The 22,110-nt window shown below is 40.7% G+C and overlaps 1 protein-coding gene across 1 annotated transcript in view; it reads right to left on the bottom strand.

Annotated features, from left to right (window-relative positions):
* The window catches only part of lmbr1l (limb development membrane protein 1-like), a 62,479-nt gene that overhangs the window by 4,843 nt on the left and 35,526 nt on the right, over nucleotides 1–22,110 (bottom strand). The window contains exons 7-16 of the mRNA XM_043681824.1: nucleotides 20,721–20,789; nucleotides 20,063–20,127; nucleotides 16,677–16,749; nucleotides 16,278–16,364; nucleotides 16,124–16,200; nucleotides 12,491–12,568; nucleotides 10,385–10,458; nucleotides 8,595–8,685; nucleotides 6,259–6,325; nucleotides 4,128–4,289 (exon numbers count right to left, since the gene is read on the bottom strand). Of these exons, the coding sequence (XP_043537759.1) occupies nucleotides 4,128–4,289; nucleotides 6,259–6,325; nucleotides 8,595–8,685; nucleotides 10,385–10,458; nucleotides 12,491–12,568; nucleotides 16,124–16,200; nucleotides 16,278–16,364; nucleotides 16,677–16,749; nucleotides 20,063–20,127; nucleotides 20,721–20,789 (843 nt within the window). The remainder of the gene's footprint in view (nucleotides 1–4,127; nucleotides 4,290–6,258; nucleotides 6,326–8,594; nucleotides 8,686–10,384; nucleotides 10,459–12,490; nucleotides 12,569–16,123; nucleotides 16,201–16,277; nucleotides 16,365–16,676; nucleotides 16,750–20,062; nucleotides 20,128–20,720; nucleotides 20,790–22,110) is intronic.

Raw genomic sequence — 22,110 nt, 5'->3', positions numbered from 1 at the left:
CTCCCAGCCTCCAGGCTAGTGCTGCACAATATTTACATTTAGAACAAGGTTTTCACCTTACCACACTGAATATCTGATAACTGCCATCACACAATTGCTCAGTGAAGCTGGTGATAAAATTATTTCCAAAGACAAACATGTCGCAAGATCTGTAATCCACGAACAAGCAGGAAAACCAAAACTCAGATTCTAACAATCTAGCTCATGTAACTCACCACTTTGCAGAGATAAGTCAGCATTACAAGAGTCTATGGTCTATTTTAAACTAATCTTATCAAATTTAATTATAAATAACTTAACATTTTTTTCCAGTCAGAATTCATTGTGATCAAGGAAGCCCCACTGTGAGCCCAGGCTTAGTCAAGCCCATTTAAATTTTTTTAAATATAATCTTTACATCCAGAAATGGAAGTTAATTATTTTAGAACACAGTATTCAAGGCAATAATGCTCAAGTTCTTTCCATATTTTGGATTTATTCCAGCTGGTCAGAGAGTTTAGTTATTGTCAAAGTTTGCCCTTGGTCAAATAAATTATTCAAAACGAAGAAAATGAATGTGAAAAATCAAAGGCACATTTGTCAATTGGGCAACTTCAGTGTCTGCAAAGCAGCAGAACAAAAATTTTACAAAGACTTTATAGACAAAGCATCCTGAAGTATTTGGTCTGAATAACCACTTACATTTTATTAGGATATCTGACATAGACACGACAGACCAAACGGTCTCCTTAGTATCATAACATTTTCTGTATTTTAGGAGGTAGAAGTATCACAGGCAGTGGTGAGCCATCGGAGGGAAAACCCCAGCAATTACTGTCAGTTCGGAAGAGACAAACAGCTAGATCCAGATATCCATATCTACCACTTGGCAGGTGATGTTGGTAGTTACACAAAACAGGGGCCACCAAAACAGAAAGGCAGCCTCTGCCAGAACACAGCAAGGGGAGGAAAGGGACCTGAAACAGTGATCAGATCACCAGATTCAAAAGAACTATTTTGCATTTCTATGCTGCTGTATGTGTTCTCAAGACATCCAAAAAGCACTTCAAAGCCAATGAGTTACTCATAAAGCCACTCTGTAGGCAAGTATGGAAGCCAGTTTGCATACAGTAAGATCCTACATTAGGTCTATCACCTCAGCCTCTACCAAAGAGGGAAAACATTTTGCTGGACAACAGAGATACAATTCCTCGCTGCAAACTTCTAGCCCTTCCCTACCCAGGGTCCATTTCGCACCGAAAAGCACTGAAAGTAGTTTTTAGTATTATATTCTGTAGAGCAGCTTGTCAAAGTCAGGCTGCTTTATTGAGGATGCATGACTTCATACGCCAGGTTCAAAAGCACCTTATTTAATGAAGCAAAACAAACAAACAAAAAAAAAGGCGTTTGGCATTGCAAGAAAGTTTGTTCATAAATTTAGGAATACAGCAAACAATGGCAGGTAACTGAACTGTTTGAACAATTGGTGCATATTATCTCGATAAACTTATAAATACCATACAATTCAACACATTGTAGTTTGCTTTTGAAGTATAAAAACCCTTCACAATCTAGAAATTGCCTTCATAAAAGACGGCTAACGTGCCAATATCAACTCCCTCCCATAGGTGCCAATATCAACTCCCTCCTAATCATATGGTGCAGGCGAGGCTCTTCATCCCTTCTTATCTTGACCCTTCGAAATGAGCTGCGGCCCTGATTTTGTGCTTGGGCAGCCATTGCATTCAATTTGTTGACAATGAGAGATTAGAAATGGCTCCCAGGAGACAAAACGTTTCACAGCAACATTTACCCAGAGGAACCAGACTGGGATTGTATTTCAGGATAAACGTCACTAATTACTGACCACAGATCTAACATGGCCAGAGTGTAACTTAACCCTTGTTGATGCATTTTTCAAATGAAATCATCAAAAATCAACTTGGAACCCGCTTTGGCTGAAAAGCGGAATGCTGGATTATGACAACAAAGTTTAACATTTCGTACCTTAATCCAAAAATAGTGCTTAATCCACAGAATTTGGCTTCATAGGCCTATGAACAAACCTGTTGCAATCAAGCCTTCAACTGTACCTCCCTTCCCACTGCCCCAACAGGCACTGTCATTATCAAGTGTTTATTAAAATAATATTAATGAGATCACTCCAGAATCAACAACCAGAGATTGAATTGGAATCAAATTGACAGCAGAATATTTGGAGAAAGGGGGCACTACAGCACCTTCTGCACAATTTGTTGTTGCAAGGAAATAAGTGTTAAATTTAGCTGCAGGTGGTACCAAAATCAGGGAATTTGAGACAGTAGAGATTAAATAAAACCAGATTTATTTCTATTAATTTGTAGATATTTCTCCCTGCCCCCCCCTTCCTCAAACAGCATTGTAGATGAATTGGTTTTCATAACTTGCAGTACGCTGACCTGCTTGCGGAGGTAGAATTCTTGTGTGTGTAGCTGTCTAGTAACTCACCCAAGTGGCCATCCTTAGTTTGTCAGCAGGCTGCTATCCCACAGGCACAAAGAGGGCAAGGGCAGAAAAGGGAGAACAAGAGTGAGGGAAGATATATTAGAAATGTTGAGCTTGATTCAAGAGGGTTTTTAAGGAGAATGTCAAAAGGAGAGGGAGGAGACAACGCAGAGTTTTTTTGAGAAAGAATTCCACAGCTTAGAGCCTAGCCAGAAGGGAGAGACTCAGAAGAGGTTAGAATAAAAAGGAATGGAATTGGGAAGTTGCAGTACTGGAGAAGGTTACAGAGATACATAGGGAATGATGCCCAAGACTAGAACAGGAATTTATAAATGAAGCATTGGAACACTGAAATAGTCATGAGAGATCGGCAAGGGAAGAAGTAATGGGCAATTGGGACTTGATGCAGGACAGGGTATACCCAGAGTTTTTGCTGAAGTTGATGGAGAGCAGAAGGTGGAATGCTGACGAGAAGATCATTGGAATAGTCGGGTCTGCACCTTACAAAGATTACAGGCGAGGGGGTTTAGTGGCAGAGAGCTTGAAGGAACATCAAAGTAGGTGGTGCTTGAGATGGAGAGGATGTGGAGTCAGAAACTCAGCTTGGGATGAAATAGGATGGCAATTTGTAAACAGTTTGATTCAACGGTGGTCAAGGAGAGCGATTTTGGGGAGGTTCAGTGGTGAAGATTGTAGCATGAATCCCCAAGAGGAAATGTAAGAAAATATTAAAAACACTACAATTCAGAGCTGTCAAGATAAGAAAAGCCCAGTGTGGCTTTTCAAGGCCTGAAAGTCACTAGACATGCCTAGAAGCATGACTCCTGATGTTAACCCAAACTAATACTGCCAGCCACACAGAGGCTACCTGTACGTGATGATAAAGATGTTCTTGGCTTGCTGGCCTGGATATATTATGCCAGCCAGTGAAGAAATTCGGAGACAGGAAAAAAAATGTCTGATTAAAATTGAATAAGTCGTGGCTACCCAATACTCTGGAAGCTACAGAATCTGCCCTGCAATACAAATGGCATGCAGCTCGGAAGTAAACACATCTTGGAACAGCTCTACAATATAAACTTGCCAGAGAATTGTGCTTCAAAACATTCAAACTAACTTCAATCCAGAAAATGTACAATTACTTAGCAACAGGGGATGTTTGCATTTTTGGACTGGCTCACTATATTCAATCATTTTGCAGCTGTCAAAAGTTAGTTGGTATTCTCAGGTGAAGCCGAGCATCTCCAATCCACACATTCATATCTACCTGTAGCAAGGGTGTGAGTTTAATGAGACACAAAATGCCTCAACTGTAGCCTTCAATTAGAATTTTGTGCCCAAAAACTGAATGGAGGTTCAATAATAAGTTATCCACATGTTTTTAAACTATTAAAATGTGAACATTTAATACAAGATGAACATCATATCATCACACTCGCAACGTGGTTCTCATTCTAAATGGATATTTAATACATTATTAAAAGCACCTTGGTACTGTCAAAATTTACCCAATCAGAATGCCTGATAGGAAGATAGCTTTTTTTTATCCTCAATATGGAGTCCAATAATTACAATCACACAATATTAGTAGATCGGCCTTCTTTTTAGGTGCCAGATTTACTGATGTGTCATAACATAGTTGCACCTGCACAGGTTGCACTTACCAAATGCATGGAGAAGTTCCGCTTGCATAGCCTTGGTGAACTTTTTGACCAGACACATTGCTGTGAGACCAGCAAAAAGCATGTTGTAGAGAAAGATGATGTAAAAATTTCCAAGCCAGTTAAAACTGCCAAAGTTCCCCAACAAGTCAAAATTTGTGATTCCTAAAAGAGAAAAAAATTCTCTGAAAGGAGGTAAGGAATTTCAATATCTAACTTAATATTTTGTCGGAGAAATCAGAAGGGTTGCATGTGCATCACTTTACTCATCATTTCCTACTGTGTAGTTCAAAGTGAAATTGTTGTTAAAATGGATCTTTCTACATTCAAACCTTCAATAAAACATGTGCTTTCATAAGACCACACCAAAGTGAGAAATAACAGCATTTACTGCCTAAAGGGCAGTTAGGAGTCAACCACATTGCTAAGGGTCTGGAGTCACATGTAGGCGCGACCAGGTGAGGAAGGCAGATTTCCCCCGCTAAGGACATTAGTGAACCAGATGGGTTTTTCCCCCAAACAATCAACAATGCTTTCATAGTCATCATTAGACTTTGAATTCAATAAAAATGTGGAATTAAAATTCCATCATCTGCAATGGTGGGATTTGAACTCTCATCCTCAGAACATTGCCTGGATCTCCAGATTAATAGTCCAGTGATAATACCACTAGGCCATCACCTCCCCTAAATGTACCTGCTTAAAGTAAATAGCTAATTAACAGTCCGGATGTGCACCAATCTGCACTATTTAGCAGATCAGGCCTGTTATGCATGCAATGACATTACAGTGAGGGAAACTAATGTCTTCAAGAGGGAAGAACTTTTGAGACATGACACAAATTCTCAAAAATTCTGCTTTGCTAAAGAGAGGAAAAACTGAATTTTATAAATTTTGGATCTGCAAGTTGAAAATGAGGCTCACCTTCCCGTGGTCAGAGAAGAGTTTGGCGCCATCTAAAGGCAATCTTAGGAACTCAAATGGCAACAGGAATGATGTTGTCTCGATGCCATCAGGACCAAAGGCTTGTCATGACTTGTGTGAAGCAAATTGGTTTTTATTGCATTTGCTTCTGGGATCTCTAATTAGCATTTTGGAGATCACATTCCACAATTTAATCTGTTTTTATGTGGAAACAGAAAACCAGTGCCTTCCTTGCATTATACAAAGAGGTAACTATTCCTTATTATCAAATATCATATTAATGTTCTCTGATTACCAGAGGCAATATGAAAAGGGGTAGCAAAAGGTCATTCAAACAGTCAAGTTAACAGGGAGCCAATTCTCTCACTGCTATTGGTTACATTCAGAGAAGTCACAAGAATGACTTGATGGGCAATAAATGACTTACAGGTGCAGTGGGAGTTCACACAGCAATTTTTCTGAGATACTAATGTCAACAACTTATTATCCAATATAGATTTTGCTTCGATTTTCTCCATTCCACTCAAGCCAACGACAAAAGGCTCCACAGTATCCCAGCCAAGTGCCCATTCATCACAAGAGACTCTTGACATTAGACATGTCTAGGCCATTTAGCAAGAAGGAGCAAATGCCTTAAAGTGTAGTACTGAGGCTGTGCTACATCGGAGATGCCATCCTTTTAATGGGACATTAAGCAGTGGCCTTGCCTACATGCTCAAACTGCCACAGAAGATCCACTGGAACTATTTGAAGAGAAGCAAAGAGTTCTTCAGGGTTCATCCCCAAAAGCAGTTCTAGTAATCTATACAAAGTCATTAATCTCTCACTGTTTTTGGGCTCCAAACTGATTATTGTGTTCAATGACATAATAACAGCATCTCATTAAAGATATCACATTGGCAGAGCTCACTGATGTAAGTTGCAGTGTAAATTCAAACTCCTTCCATCTCATCTTCACCTGACATTTCCCTCATTGGTGCACATTTTTAAAAATCACTCTTTAGTAGAGTACATGCTAACAAACTGAAAACTCGGGTCAATGTTGTTCTCCTCACTAGGCTAAGTAGGTCAAAGCAATTAAGACATCCCTGATACTGCCTCAGCAGAGATATACACACTCAGCAGATGAGGAAGATTTGAATAACTTAGAGACAATAGTTAAAAGTGGAGGTGGAAGCTACAGTCAGTGGAAAAATTTACAACTGCTTACCAAGAGTCCGGGAGAATACTGGCAGGGCTGAGCTCAGAACAAGCAGTGATACACAGTTCCCGATTATCTAAATAAAACAGATTGATTGAAAGATTTTATGCAGGACATGATAATAGTATCCTTGAAATGACTTTATCATGCTCTATCCGGAATATGGAAAAGAAGAAGCATCTTTCCACATCCACTCAATGAAGTCTCCCTTGGGATCTTAATTGTAACATAGAAGTCAACTCTGACTCCAGATGATACAGGCCTAACCTTTCCCCACAAGGCAGTCTGCTATTCTAAATATTAGTCTAGTAAACCTTCTCTAGTTGCTTCCAATGGATTAACATCCTTCCATACATATGATGGACCAGCACTGTACCCAGTGCTACAGATACAGTGCCACAATCGCCCTGCATAAGTAAAGCATAACACCCCAACTCCTGCATTCAACTCCCCTCACAATAAAAGATAACATGATCAGTTTTCCCGATTCCTTGGTGTACCTGCTATTCATGCACGAGGACACCCAGAAACATCTGCATGTCAAAGCTCTGTAACCTCTCACCATTTAGATAATATGCTTTTCTATTCTTTCTGCCAAAAGAGACATTATACATTTTCGCATTGTTCTCCATTTGCCAGATCTTTGCTCACTCACTTAGCCTAACTCTTTTTAGCCCAGTGTTCTCTGCACCGCTCACTTTCCTACCTACCTTTGTGTCATCAGGAAATTCAGCTACAATACCTTCAATCCTTCATCTAAATAATTTATATAAATTGTAAAGAGTTGAGGTACCAGCACCGATCCCATTGCAGATCGCTTGTGACATCCAGCCAGCTTGACAATGTCCCTTTTATTCTTACTCTCTACTTCTTGTTAGCCAGCCAATCTTCTGTCCAAGCCAGTAAATTACCCCCAGCAACCTTTGATGTGGGCACCTTATCAAATGCCTTCTGGAAATCAAAGTACAATGCATCTATTTGTTCCGCTTTATCTGTAGTGCAAGTTACTTCTTCAAAAGAATACCAATAAATTAAACAAGATTTTCCTTTAACACAGCCATGTTGCCTCTGCCCGATTACCTTGAACTTATCCAAGTACCATGTTATAAATGTCTTTAATAATAGCTTTTAACATTTTCCCCTTGACAGATGTTAAGCTAACTGTCTGGGGCTTCTCACGCTGTGTCTCCCTCCCTTTTTGAATAAAGGAGTTACATTAGCTATTTTCCAATCAAATGGAACTTTGCCTGAGTCCAGTGAGTTTTAACAATTAAAAGCAATGCAATAACTATCTCACTAGCTATTTAAGACCCTACAAGTTACCAGGACAGACTGAGACCTGGAGTATTTTTAAGAGTTTTGGATCAGACAGTTTCCAAGGAGATACAATCGTCATTCTTAAAGTATCTGAAGGAGTGGATTCAGGCCACATGGATAGGCTACTTAAGCTCAATAGGAAAGACCAATAACATAAGCATTGGTTACAAAAGCATAAAACCTGGTGAGGTGCTACAAGGTGAAGCTTTTTCTGCAGAATCTTATACTCTGGAATAAATTGTCAGCACATCGAGTGAGTGCAGACTCACTACAAGCATTCAAAAGAGATTTAGACAAGTTCCTTTAAATGTCTAACATCTCTATATCCAGAAAGTTGCAGGGTCAAGGGTGAGGGGGGGGGGTCTTATCATTCATGGTTTGATTACCTTCAGAGTTTAGAGAGGGCTGCTGCTGAATCTTTTTCTTTCCACCTAGGTTTACCATTCTTGTCTTCATTTTTAAAACTTGTCTTTTCTGGGACAATCACACTGCTGGCAGGGTTTGGCCTGTAACTCACAATACTCAGAGGCAGGACCCATCAGCTTTTCCTGCCCTCTTTCACAGTGTTCGTAATTACATAATATTTGACCGAGTACTTGCTGGCTGTATTCTAATATTAATAATTTAATCTATTAGAACAAGCTGAACAGAGCTGTCCATAGCTGCTGTGCAAATGGACAACACAGCTTAGTCATTGGCTAACTTGGCTTTTGTATTGTGGGCAGCACTGTCTCTGGCATAGCTTGCAAATAAGAATTAGTAGCCAGTTTATAACTCTGTGCAGCCCCTGGTGTGGATGCTCTTTGGAGAGTTAACATTTATCATAATATGTAGTCTGATTCTGGAATCAGAGAGAACATGATGGGAGACTTCAAAGAGGAAATAGCCACTGATCTTACCCAATGTATCATTGTACAGTTCCCAGTGTTGTAATAGCATACACAGGAAACAAAGAGAACAATGTGACACTCTATAAGTGACCATTATAATCCTCAGAAGAAATTACTTTAACAGATATGTTTCCCAACCTTAGTCATGGTAGTGTCCTGCTTCCTGGGGGCAAGTTTGATGAAAAACGGGGAACTGTAAAATCCAACAACTGAAGACACCATTAAGTAACTGCACGGACATTAAGGTGCAATAAAACATTCAACATGCCAGTTAAAAACTAGTTCTCGAGCATCAGAAACTAGCAAGCCACCTTATGGATGAGTAGTTAAACCAAGGACCCGCCCACCCTAAATTAATGACTTGCCCTACATTATAAAAGAGATGGGGACACTTATTTGTGATTCAGTTACTGAAACAGTCTGTATCTGCATGTAGCAAGACCTGGACAGCTTTCAGGTTTGGGCTGAAAAGTGACAAGTATACTCACACCAGACAGTGCTGTGTAGTAACCATTACTTCTTGATATTCAACAGCATTGGTACCACTCAGAGTCATAGAGATGTACAGCACGGAAACAGACCCTTCGGTCCAACCCGTCCACGCCGACCAGATATCCCAACCCAATCTAGTCCCACCTGCCAGCACCTGGCCCATATCCCTCCAAACCCTTCCTATTCATATACCCATCCAAATGACTCTCAAATGTTGCAATTGTACCAGCCCCCACCGCAACCTCTGGCAGCTCATTCCATACACGTACCACCCTCTGCGTGAAAACGTTGCCCCTTATCTTTCCCCTCTCACCATAAACCTATGCCCTCTAGTTCTGGACTCCCCGACCCCAGGGAAAAGTCTTTGCCTATTTATCCTATCCATGCCCCTCATAATTTTGTAAACCTCTATAAGGTCACCCCTCAGCCTCCGACACTCCAGGGAAAACAGCCCCAGCCTGTTCAGCCTCTCCCTATAGCACAAATCCTCCAACCCTGGCAACATCCTTGTAAATCCTTTCTGAACCCTTTCACAACATCCTTCCAATAGGATGTTGCAATATTCCAACAGTGGCCTAACCAATGTCCTGTACAGCCGCAACATGACCTCCCAACTCCCGTACTCAATACTCTGACCAATAAAAGGAAAGCATACCAAACGCCTTCTTCACTATCCTATCTACCTGCGACTCCACTTTCAAGGAGCTATGAACCTGCACTCCAAGGACTCTTTGGTCAGCAACACTCCCTAGGACCTTACCATTAAGTGTATAAGTCCTGCTAAGATTTGCTTTCCCAAAATGCAGCACCTCGCATTTATCTGAATTAAACTCCATCTGCCACTTCTCAGCCCATTGGCCCATCTGGTCCAGATCCTGTTGTAATCTGAGGTAACCCTCTTCGCTGTCCACTACACCTCCAATTTTGGTGTCATCCGCAAACTTACTAACTGTACCTCTTATGCTCACATCCAAATCATTTATGTAAATGACAAAAGGTAGAGGGCCCAGCACCAATCCTTGTGGCACTCCACTGGTCACAGGCCTCCAGTCTGACAAACAACCCTCCACCACCACCCTCTGTCTTCTACCTTAGAGCCAGTTCTGGATCCAAATGGCTCCTCAACATCCTGGGAGCTACCATGAATCACAAACTGAACTGGGTCAGGCACATAAATACTGCAGCTACAACAGATCAGAAGCTGGATATTTTGCCTCATCAGCAACACTCCTATCCCACAATCAATTAAAAACTAAGGTAGAAGATTGGAACATTCCCTCAAGCTCACTGTGGCACTTAGCCTCTGCCGACTACATGTGGCAACCCAACAGCATGCAGTAGGCAACTGGAGGATACTCTGGTGAACAAAGGGAAGGTGACCTAACATAGTGGGACCGCATCCATCTTTACAGAAGAGAAAATTGCTGAAAGGATACAAAATGAGAACAACTTCCACAGCTGCTCCAAGTGAACCAAACATAGACAGAGAGTCTTTCCCCAAAGGAGGATCCTGGAATAGAAAAAGTTCTTAACAGCACTGGAACCATCACATGTCATGAGTCACACACGAGTTTAACTACAATAGTCTTCAGGATGGGGCTGGGGTTTGGCGGTTGAAGAAGAAAGGAGATGAAGTGAGAAGGTTGGGAAGGAGAGTAGCCCAGTTGGGATCCTGGGTGACAATTAAATGCACAATACTTTACAGTACTGTCGAGGCATTAAGCTGGATCGTGAAAATACCTTCAAACACTCTGACCAGGTTCACGCAAGAATGGCCTTTTAGACAAAGTATTGGGCAGTGGTTGTAATTCAGCAAAGAGTTGGGAGGATACAAAATTCAGAAATTCCCCACCACAATGCAAGAGTGACCTGCAAACAGACAGCTGCCATTTTCCTTCAAAAACATAGATACTGTGCACAAAGAAAAGTGGGGGGGAAAAAAGCTATCAGACTGGACGTATACAAGAGGCTGGCCCATATTTGGAAGGAGAAGAAAAAGGTCAATATTGTACAATCAATTATTGTTCAGAGTTGCAAAGGAGTTGCGAAGAGTTAACCCTTCTTTTTCCCCCCTTTCTGGCAGACATACAGTGCATGTTCCAACATTTTTCATTATTTCAGATATGTGCTGTACATGGTATAGGAGCTCCCTCTCCAGGTTATTAAGATTTGTGCATGATATAACTTGGAAAAAGATTTAAGGACCACATTGGAAAACAGCACAAGTAACAGCTTAAAGGGCTGGATGATATCTTTTGGGAGAAGGTATATAAAATTCACGTTTGCTTATTTTGACACGTTGTTCTTCTGTTTGCATATATAGAAACAAAAAAGAAAATCATCTCTATTCAACTTGAAACATTAACTCTGTTGGGCAACATCTGGACAGAGAAACATGGGTTTCTCTAGCATTTTGTCTTTACTAAAAGAGAGTATATGTGCCATTTATAATTTAGCATCAAGTGCTGGTTTAGAGAGTTGAGTTACTGTCAAAAACAATACTTTTGCAAGTTATTAAGCAGTTGTTTTAAAAAATGGGATGACCTATTAGAAGTTTATAAAATCATGAGGGGCACGAATAGGGGAAATAGACATGGTCTTTTCCCTGGGGTGGGAGAGTCCAGAATTAGAGGACATACGTTTAAGTTGAGAGGAGAAGGATTTAAAAAGAACCTGAGGGATAACTTTCTCACGCAGAGGGTGGTGCATGTATGGAATGAGCTGCCAGAGAAAGCGGTGGAGGCTTGTACAATTACAGCATTTAAAAGGCATCTGGATGGATATATTAATAGGAAGGGTTTAGAGGGAGATGGGCCAAGTGCTGGAAAATGGGATTAGATTAGTTTAGGATATCTGGTCATCATGGACGAGTTGGATCGAAGGGTCTGTTTCTGTGCTGTACATCTCTATGACTGTATGGAGATGCATCAGCCGACATACATGTGCATGCTTTTCTACATTCAAACTAAACATCTTGTCATATAGAAGTTCACACAATGAAATGGCTTCTATCATCAAGATTAGCATTTAACAAGTTCAATTTCACTCCACTATAACAAGGTTACAGCTAGTTGGTCTAGTTACAGAACACACAACGTGTGACTGTCCTGGCATTTAGACATCAATCACATATATTCAATGTTGAGGACCTCCCTTGCTGAATTTTAGAAATGATAAAGACACCAGACTATGGTAATTCCAGCTAGTCACAGGGTAATAGGCAGACAGGAGCAAATCTGGAATGTTTCAGCTACTACACTTCACAAGAAACAGGAGAAGGTCATTCAGCCTATTAAGCCTGCTCCACTATTCGAATTGGACTACGGCTGAGTAACCTTTAATATCCTCACCTCACAAAAACCATGCTGACGTTTCAGAGTCGATGATGTGCAGCTTTTAAAACTCAAGTATGTATTTGGGATGGAGGTCAGGGTGAAGAGAGGCAGGAGGAGGTGGTGATAGATGAAACATCACAGGTCTGTGGATGACACATACACGCACACATACATCCAACAGGCTGTGCTTTATTTTAGATTCCTTACCTGCATTCCTTTAGGCATGGCGGTTTCATCAATTAGTAATTCAAGAACGTGGAATCCCACCAGGAGCACGGAGATACCCTGAAATTACAGTAGATAAAAAAATTTATCAACTGGGAAGAATGTGTAATCCAGCATTTCCCATTTAGACAGACATCACAGTCAGTCCCAGAACAGTTGTGATTGAGCTACATCACTATGTTTCAAGAGCAGTTTATTCATTTCAGTGCAGTCTATGCAACTCTTAAAACTGATGGAACAATACAAAGTGAATTTGGAGCCCCCAGTGTAACCCAGCATGAACAGTACAATAGAAGTTGGAGAGCATCGTGGAAGGACAGCAAAGGATGCTGAATGCTGCGCTTGGTCAATGATGCACCTCTGGTGGAAGGGCTCGATGCTGCTGCTAGCTGCTAAAGTGTTACATAGTTCACGAGCACAAACACCCTTATTTAAGTAATACTTAAGCTTGATCAGGGGCACCAATTCCAAAATACTGGAAGTTTTATTTATGGATTGAGTAATGACCAATTCCTGGCTCACATTTTCATCAGGGCTAAAACAGGAGCAAAAATGTTTGTGCCAAAGGTCAGCAAACAGTTCATCTTCTCAATGAGGGCTTTCATGTGAAGTTGGATTTTCTGGTTCAACCAATTGAACCACAATCAATTAACTCCTGTATAAAACAAAGTTTATTTCAAAACTATGATGCCATTCATCATTTTGGTGGAGTTATGTAAATGAGTCACTCATAAAGCATAATGCAGCCTCTCTTTAAAAGCTGTGCAGCTCCAGGGTACTCAGGAAGGACTGCAGACTGAACTCTGAAACCAGCACTGAATTACAAAATGTACAAATGGTAAAAAAAAACCCTTCCAAACCACTTCACAATAGACCCGCAGAAATGAGATTAAAACATTTTTCTTTTATTTATAAACATACTTTCACAGGATGTGGGCATCCCAGACTGGGCCAGCATTTACTGCCCAGGCCTAATTGCCAAGGGAAGGTGATGGTGAACTGCCTTCTTGAACCACTGTGGTCCTTGGGCTGTAGGTACACTCAGTGCTGTTAGGGAGGGAATCTGACCCAACAACACTGAAGAAACAGCAATATGAGAGAGACTTGGAGGGGAATTTGTAGGTGGTGGTGCTGCCACAAGTTTGCAGCTTTTGACCTTCTGGATTTTACAAGCCACATGTTTGGAAGATGCTGTCAAAAGCATTCTTGGTGAGTTTCTGCAGTGCATCTTGTAGGTAGTCCACACTGCTGCCATTATGAATGTCAAAGGTGCTAGATATGGTGCCAATCAAATGGGCTGCTGTGTCCTGAATTGTGTTAAGCTTGAGTGTTGCTGGTGTTGCACCCATCCAGGCAAGTGGAGAGTATTCCATCACACTCCTGACTTGTACCTTGTAGGTAGTGGACAGGCTTTAGGGAGTCAGGAGATGAGCTATTCACTGCAGGGTTCTCAGCCTCTGACTTGCTCTTCTCGCCACAGTATTTACATAGCTGGTCAAGTTCAGTTTCTAGTCAATGGAAACCCCCAGAATGTTGACAGTGTGAGATTCAGTGATAGTAATGGCACTGAATGTTAGGGAGTGATGGTTAGATTGTCTCTTATTGTAGGTACCACAGTAGATTCTGTACAATTAACCCAAACTGCAATGATTAGAAAGACATGCATTCCCGTGGTAAAATTGGAACGGGCAAATAGACACCATGGAGAAAGCTCAAGCTCATTGAAAAAGTAACAATAACAAAAGGCCCAGCCTATTCTCTTCAAAGGTCATAGGTCTTCTGAAAGCTAAATCTGATCAAGTTAGAACAGAAAATTCTAGAAACACTCAATAGATCTGGCAGGGTCTGTGGAGAGAATCAGTTAATGTTTTCAGTCTAATGAGATTGTCTTCAGAACCCTCGGTTGAAATTGAAACCTGCACTCTCCCAGCCAATTTGGAATTGGGATTCCAAGACCGGAGTGTTCCCCTAAATTTTTCTTTTAACATTATAACATGTGGATGGCTGGAATGTCAAGTTGTTCGAAAATGAACAACTTAGCAATTCCTCTTAGCAATTCCTTCAGTTGAAAAAAAAATGGTTTTTAATTGATTTCGTTCACAACAAAAAAACGCTTCTAAAGATTTTGCAAGAAGAAAAATACACACCATTTAACCCTTATTAGTTTTTGTTTTACAGAAAAACACTGATTTTACAAACAGCAGATCCATAGACAATATTGCGATGACACTATGGCTTTAAGGAGGTGTATTTTGTCCTTTTTTTTCCCCAAATGAAGAGAGGTTGAAATAGAAGTGTCAAGCATGAGCCCTTCATCAGGAATAAAGGCAGAGAGCCTGAAGCGTGGAGAGATAAGCTGGAGGAGGATAAGCTAGAGGACCCTCCTCTAGCTTATCTCTCCACGCTTCAGGCTCTCTGCCTTTATTCCTGATGAAGCGCTTTTGCCCGAAACGTTGATTTTGCTGCTCCTCGCATGCTGCCTGAACTGCTGTTCTCTTCCAGCACCACTAATCCAGAATCTGGTTTCCAGCATCTGCAGTCATTGTTTTTACCTAGAAGTGTCAAGCAGTCTGCTGAAATCCAATAGAGAAAACAGCTTGTAAGGCATTGGGTATTTTTTTCAAAAAAAATAATTGGAACAATAGAAGTAGCCTGAATGGGTGTGTTGAAGCTCCCACAGAACCTAGATTTTTAGTTTTAGCTTTTTTCAGTTGCTGGGGTCTTGAAGCTGAATGTGGAAGCTCTTATTCCTCTCTCTGTTACAGCTAAAGGCAGGGTTCTCTTCCTGCTGCTAGAATTGTATGTGAGACAATCTGTTTTGTGTGCTTATGGGATGTTACTATATTAGAACAGTTAATTAGTAGTAGTTAGTATATATATATATCGAAATGCTTAATGAAATGAGAGTTACAGTTAAGCCAATTCTTTCATTTTTGTTTTGTCTGTATTTTAACTGCAGTGTAAAGATAAAAAGTGGTTTGCTTAAAGTCAAGTAGTTTGACCAATTGAATTGCATCTGGAACGCAATGCCTCACACTTACCTTTAAGATAAGAAAAAGTGAAGGTCTCGGCTACCTTCCTAATATATCTTGAGGGAGTTTGGTCTGGTCTGGTCCGTAACAATATGCAAACATTTGCATTCAATAGTTGAACGCAAAACAAAAAAAAAAACTTGAAAACCTCTTACACTAAAAGAAAGGCTAGACTATAAAGCATGCTACAATCTCCAGGTGATATTTGAGGTGGGTTGGCTACATTGAGTTGGCAAAACATTAAAAAGTTTACAAAACACTTTGTAGTTAAAAAGTTCCGTGTGATCAACAATTCTACACAATAAGTGAACAAAATGTTATTGGGTACGTGGCCTTCTATGTTTGGACAAGGTGTGCTTTTATCAGAAGAAGGTTGCAATGAGAATCAAGTCTAATTTGCAGGTTTGTATTTTGTATCATTGTAACATGGACATAAATGACACCCTTTGAATATTAAGCCAGTTAATTGGTGCTTTATTCAAGTGGCCATGGAATAGAGGCTAAATTTCGCATTAATTACAGGTGGACAGTGAAGTGGCTGGAGTTTCTTCATCAAAACCCAATCAATATTTTTAACACTTACTGTTAATGCCAGAAGCAGCAACATGACCAATGGGTATCCCAGGTTCCTTTGCCAGGGCGATGCTCTTCTCCTTATTTCTGTACGAACAAATTTGCTGTTAGACATGTCACAGGATGCAGTAGTATAAAGTTAATCCAGATTTTCTGTGCCTTACCCAACTTAATCCTCCTGGCATGGATATTCAGGAAATGATACTTAAGGGATTCCACACTGAAAAACACCCAGCAAGATGACATCTTGCCTGGCACCGTAAGAAAGCAAAACAGATATATTAGTAATGTTGCATTTCAATTCCTTTCAAACATATTAATGTTTCTATTTAACTAAAGATCAAACTTTCTATTGTAATGATCAGCTATCATTGGAACATGAAACTGCACAGCTCAAAAATATATGAATTGTGATTCAAACTATTGTTTAGGAAGCTTACATGCTTGACAGAAAATGAAAAGGTATCAAATTCAGCTATGTTTACTGCCTTATTAAGGATGGGGTTGGACACAGTATCATATGTACTATAGCATTATTGCTGGAAAAAGGTGTTTCTGCATACCATTTAGCTTATGTAGCACAGCAGCCTCCTCAAATCGTGTACAATTGAGTTGTTCATCCAGATCCTCCAAAAGCTACAAGTCAAAAAGTAAAGCATTACGATTGATGTATTCTCTCTCCCTTCAATAACAACTTGCATTTACATAGCCCTTTAACAAAAACCAATAATCTCTAATGCTCTTCACAAAAGCATTATCAAACATTGTACCTTACAAGACAACACTGAGACAGATGGTCAAAAGCTTGACTTAAAACGTACATTTTAAGATCATTCTTAAGGGAAGAGTGGGGCAGAGGGGTTTACAGAGAGAATTCCAAAGCTTGGGCTCAGGCAGCTGAAAGCAAGTTCCTCAATGGCAGAACAATACAGGCCAGGGAGGCTCAAAAGGCCAGAATTAGAGAAGTGCACAGATCTCAGACGGGTGTGGGCTGGAGGAACGTGAACACAATAGAGAGAACCTTAAAACTGATGGGCTGTGTGACAAGGAGCCAGTCTGGCTCAGCAACAACTGGGTTAATGGGTGAGCAGGACCTGGTGCAAGTTAGAGTACAAACAGGTGATGAGTACAAGTGTATGGAGGGTAGTCAGCTGTTGAATCTGGAAATAACAAAAGCACAAATAAAAGTTTCAGGAGTGATGTGCTGAGGACGGACAGAGGCTGGTGATATCAGAAATACGATAGAATCGCAGAATTCCTACAGTGAGTAACCCACCCAGACCCGTTCCCCTACACTATATTTACCCCTGACTAATGCACCTAACCTACACATCCGTGAACACTACGGGTAATTTAGCACGGCCAATCCACCTGGCCTGCACATCTTTGGACTGTGGGAGGAAACCGGAGCACCCAGAGGAAACCCACACAGACACGGGAAGAATGTGCAGACTCCACACAGTCACCCGAGACTGGAATTGAACCCAGGACCCTAGTGCTGTGAGGCAGCAGTGCTAACCACTGAGCCACCACACTGCCCTTTTCCTTTCAGCAGGAACGATACCCCTTTTGTAAGGAGGGTGTAAGGAAGCAGCGTCCCCCTTGAGCACACACTGCAATCCCACCCCAGTAGCAGCATAGTCAGCATTGCCTTTCCCTCCAGTTTGTAAATGGAAGTATGAAGTAGCTCTTGGTGATGGAGAGGCAAGGGGGCCAGAAAATCAGCTTACAGTCAAATGGAATATCAGCATTCCAAACACATGGTTCAATATCTGTTACCAGGGAGGGGATGGAGTCTGGGCATTAATGAACACAGTTTGTAGCAGGGATCAAAAACAATGGTTATTTAATACAGACAACATTTAATTGAAGGAAACTTCTGCTCATCCAATACTGAGTCTTAGACAGCAGCACAATGAATTAGAGGCAATTCAGCCACTGCAAAACTAAGTTAGATGGTACCTTGAAGTTCCAATACACCAGTAACAGGGCAGTGTTTACAGTCTTGTATGTAACCATGAAGACTGATCAGGGAAAGGGATAAAGGGGACAGAGTCATCATTGATCAAAAATAAAGTCAGTTTTTGTATTAATATTCTCATGTAGCATTGACATTGGAGAACTAATTATTGAAGTAAAAGTACATTTTAAAACATGCATGGGAATGTGAGCCTCTTCTCATAGCACAAAATGCCTTTGTTTATATCAATTTATCACTGACATTAGACGTACAAATGACAAACCAAGTCCTAACAAATTTTTGAAATCAATATTTGATTATTTAAATGTAGTACCAGAATGAAAGTTAAGAAAAAAAAAATCCACTTCTATGGTGCATTTCATAAACTCAGCACATCACAAATGGCTGCACAGCCAAAGAAAGCAGTTTGAAATTAGTCACTGTTGTAACAATCACTTAGTTCACAAAGAGGTCCCACAAACAGCAGGGAGATAATTTTGACTAAGTTGGATTTGCTTTGAAAAATTGTAATTATTTTTCAAGGGCAAATATTGGTTGATGCCTTCTGCTGCTCAAAAGAGTGCTATAACATCTTTTCATGTGTACCCAAAGAGGGCAAGTGGGGCCTCGATTTAAAATGTCTCATCTAAAAGTGGCATCTTCAGCAGCACTCCAGTGTCAACCTGGATTCTATGCTCTGAAGTGGAACTTGAACCTTGACCTTCTAACTTAGAGGCAAGCATTACCAATGAGCTATAACTGAAACCTTAAATTAATGAAAGTACACATGAATACTCAAGGAATTTGAAAATGCAATTCTTGTGGTATCTAATGAGACACATAAGAAAAAGTCTCACATTTGGGTTACTCATTGCTTATCTAATTGCTGCAGCAAAAATCAAAAGGCAGACAATTATTTAAATTGAGAGAGACTCAAAAAAAGTCCAGCAAATGGATGCACTTGTGTTTGAAACACAAAGCGTTAGCATGCAGGTGCAGCAGGTAATTAAAATGGTAAATTGCACATTGGCCTTATTGCTAGGGGCTTGGAACTTAAGAAGTAGGGAAGTCTTGTATCAACTATACAGGGTGTTGATGAGTCTGTACCCACAGTACTGTGGAGAGTTTTGGTTCTTGTATTTTAAAAAGGGTACACTGGCATTGGAAGCAATTCAAAAGAGATTCACTTGGCTGATTCCTGGGATGAAGGGATGGCCTTACCAAGAACAGTTAAAAAGATTAGGCCTTGCTTCATTAGAATGAGAAGATGATCTCATTGAAATATACATGGTTCTGAAGGGGGCTTGACAGAGTAGATGTTGAGAAGATACTTCCACTAGTTGGGGGGGATCTTGAGGAAGGGACATCATTGCAGAATAAGGGGACACTCATTTATAAGAGAGATGTGAAGGAATTTCTTCTCCCAGAGGGTAGGGAATGTCTGGAATTCTCTACCCCAGAGTTGTGGAGGCTAGATCACAGAGTATTTAAAGAGGAGGTGGACAAATGTTTTGAAATAGTAAGGAGTTAATGGCTGTGCTGAGCTGCCACAAAAGAGGAGTTGAAACTTGGAGCAGATTAACCATGATCTTATGGAATAGCAGAGTGGGTTTGAGGGGCCAAATGGTCTACTCCTGCTCCTATCTCTTAAGGAATTTAGATCATTTCAGTCAGTGGAATTGGGAGTGTTACAATGTTCATACACGGAAATGAAAATCAGATAGGTTCCTGCTCCTGGTTATTGTCCAAGCTCTCTGTTGATAAATGTAGCTGTCCACACATAACTAGACTTGACTGTTATGGTCTGACATCGAACTGACATCATCTCCATTCACAGAAAGAACTGCAACTTGAGATACACCCCAGGGTGCAGCTGGATTTGGAGGAAATGCATTCCAGCAAGAGCCAGCCTATTCTGAAGAACAGAGAAAGTTTGGAGTTATAGAACAGTCCCTTAGATGGTGAGAAGTTTCGAATAAGATTCCTTACCCTGGGTTTTACAAGTAGTTGCCCAGTGACAGTGAACATGCGGGACAAGCCAAAAGGAGTGCACACTGTGAAGTGAAAGAGACAAGTTAATTCTGGAAATCAAAGACCTTTGCAATAAAAAGAAATAAAACTAAAGCATTCTGAACATTTCCTTTTTTTTTATAAAAAGGACATGAAAAGACTTTACAATGATGAAATGCTGCGTAACATGACTCATTCTAGAAAAACTGTAGTAAACAATAATCCACTGGAGATCAAAGAACTGACTGCTTAAAGTAGCAAATCAAACTTCAATTTTCTCTTTGTTGTGCCAATGCTCAATTTAAAGAGGGGAAAGTTAAGCAGGACAAGTTTGATCAGTTCAGCTCTGGTTGTAGAGTCAACAGCCCCTGTCTGCTTCTCATGTTAAATAAATCGATTTATGCTAAGCTTTGTCCTTGCATTCATCGATAGTATGCAAGTACATAACCCAAAATTCACATTTGTTCAAGAACACAGTTTACAAGCCATTTGAATTCAAGTACTGGGCTATTTAAGCAAACTTCACACAATTGTGTGAAGCTTCATTTAATTTCATGAAAATGGTTTTAAATGCTGCTATTTAGCAGGAGAAACAGCAATCCAAGGCCATTATTTTATACTAGAAAATGTTACTCACAGAGGAGAAGCAGAACTCCAAATAGAGAAATACAGGAGTAGAGGTATGGAAGGTAATAGTCCCACAGATCTGTTGGTGTAAGAGAACACAGGTTAAAATATAGACGGAATAAGAATGAATAGCTGGAGAAGGGTCTTGTTCTCAAATTGTTGACTTTCCTGAGATGCAACATCCTGATGTATAAAGCTCCATCCCAAGATAACAGGAGCACAGAAATAATACCTGAATTTTTTCAGTGCAGAACGAGACCATTCAACCCATCCAATGAGCCTTCAGATTTTGTGCTAAGCCTGCAACAATTCTAGTGCCAATACCATCACAATTTTAAAAAAAACAAATTGCAATATGTGTTGCCACTCCTCCTCCAGGAGGTCCCAGATGATGGGATAGAAAGCAACAAATCCAAATTTGCTGATAGCACAAAAAGATAGATACATTGTAACCTTAGGCTTCTATCTCCACTACTTGCAGACAGACACTGATAGGTTAAGTAAGTGTGCAAAACTGTAGCAAATGGATTTCAATGTAGGCAAATACGAGGTCAGAGCTGAAAATGTGTTGCTGGAAAAGCGCATCAGGTCAGGCAGCATCCAAGGAGCAAGAGAATCGACGTTTCGGGCATGAGCCCTTTCCAGCAACACATTTTCAGCTCTGACCTCCAGCATCTGCAGTCCTCACTTTCCCCTCAAATACGAGGTCACCCAATTTGGACCCAAAAAGGATAGACATAGCAAATACTAAATGACGAAAGGCTAGAAACAGTGGAAGGTCAAAGAGGTGACACAGTGGCTCAGTGGTTAGCACTGCTGCCTCACAGTGCCAGGGAACTGGGTTGGATTCCAGCCTCGGGCAACTGTGTGGAGTTTGCACATTCTCTCCGTGTCTGCATGGGTTTCCTCCGGGTGCTCTGGTTTCCTCCCACAATCCAAAGACGTGCAGGTTAGGTGAATTGGCCATGCCAGATTGCCCCATAGTGGTCAGGCATGTGTAGGTTAGGTGCATTGGTCAGGGGTAAATATAGGATAATAGGGTTGGGCTATGGGTGGGTTACTCTTTGGAGGGTCAGTGTGGACATGTTGTGCCGAAGGGCCTGTTTCAACACTGTAGGGATTCTATGACTTGGGAGCCCAGATACATAATCCTTAAAAATGAACAGGTATTGAAAGTTAATCAAAAAGGTAATGGAATGCTGACCTTTGCATCTAAGAGATTAGAATAGAAAAGGGATAGGATTCATCCTTTTGTTATACAATGCTCTGGTTAGACCATGCCTAGAATAGGTGAATATTCTACCACACCTAAAGGCGTTCTGTACTGGCCTAGATTTACAATGACACCTTGACTCAGAGGGGTAAAGTTACAAGGAAAGATTTAACAAACGAGGCTGGTG

Source organism: Chiloscyllium plagiosum, chromosome 43 (assembly GCF_004010195.1).
Source record: "Chiloscyllium plagiosum isolate BGI_BamShark_2017 chromosome 43, ASM401019v2, whole genome shotgun sequence".
Lineage (NCBI taxonomy): Eukaryota > Metazoa > Chordata > Chondrichthyes > Orectolobiformes > Hemiscylliidae > Chiloscyllium > Chiloscyllium plagiosum.
This window is presented reverse-complemented; position numbering and strand designations above follow the sequence as displayed.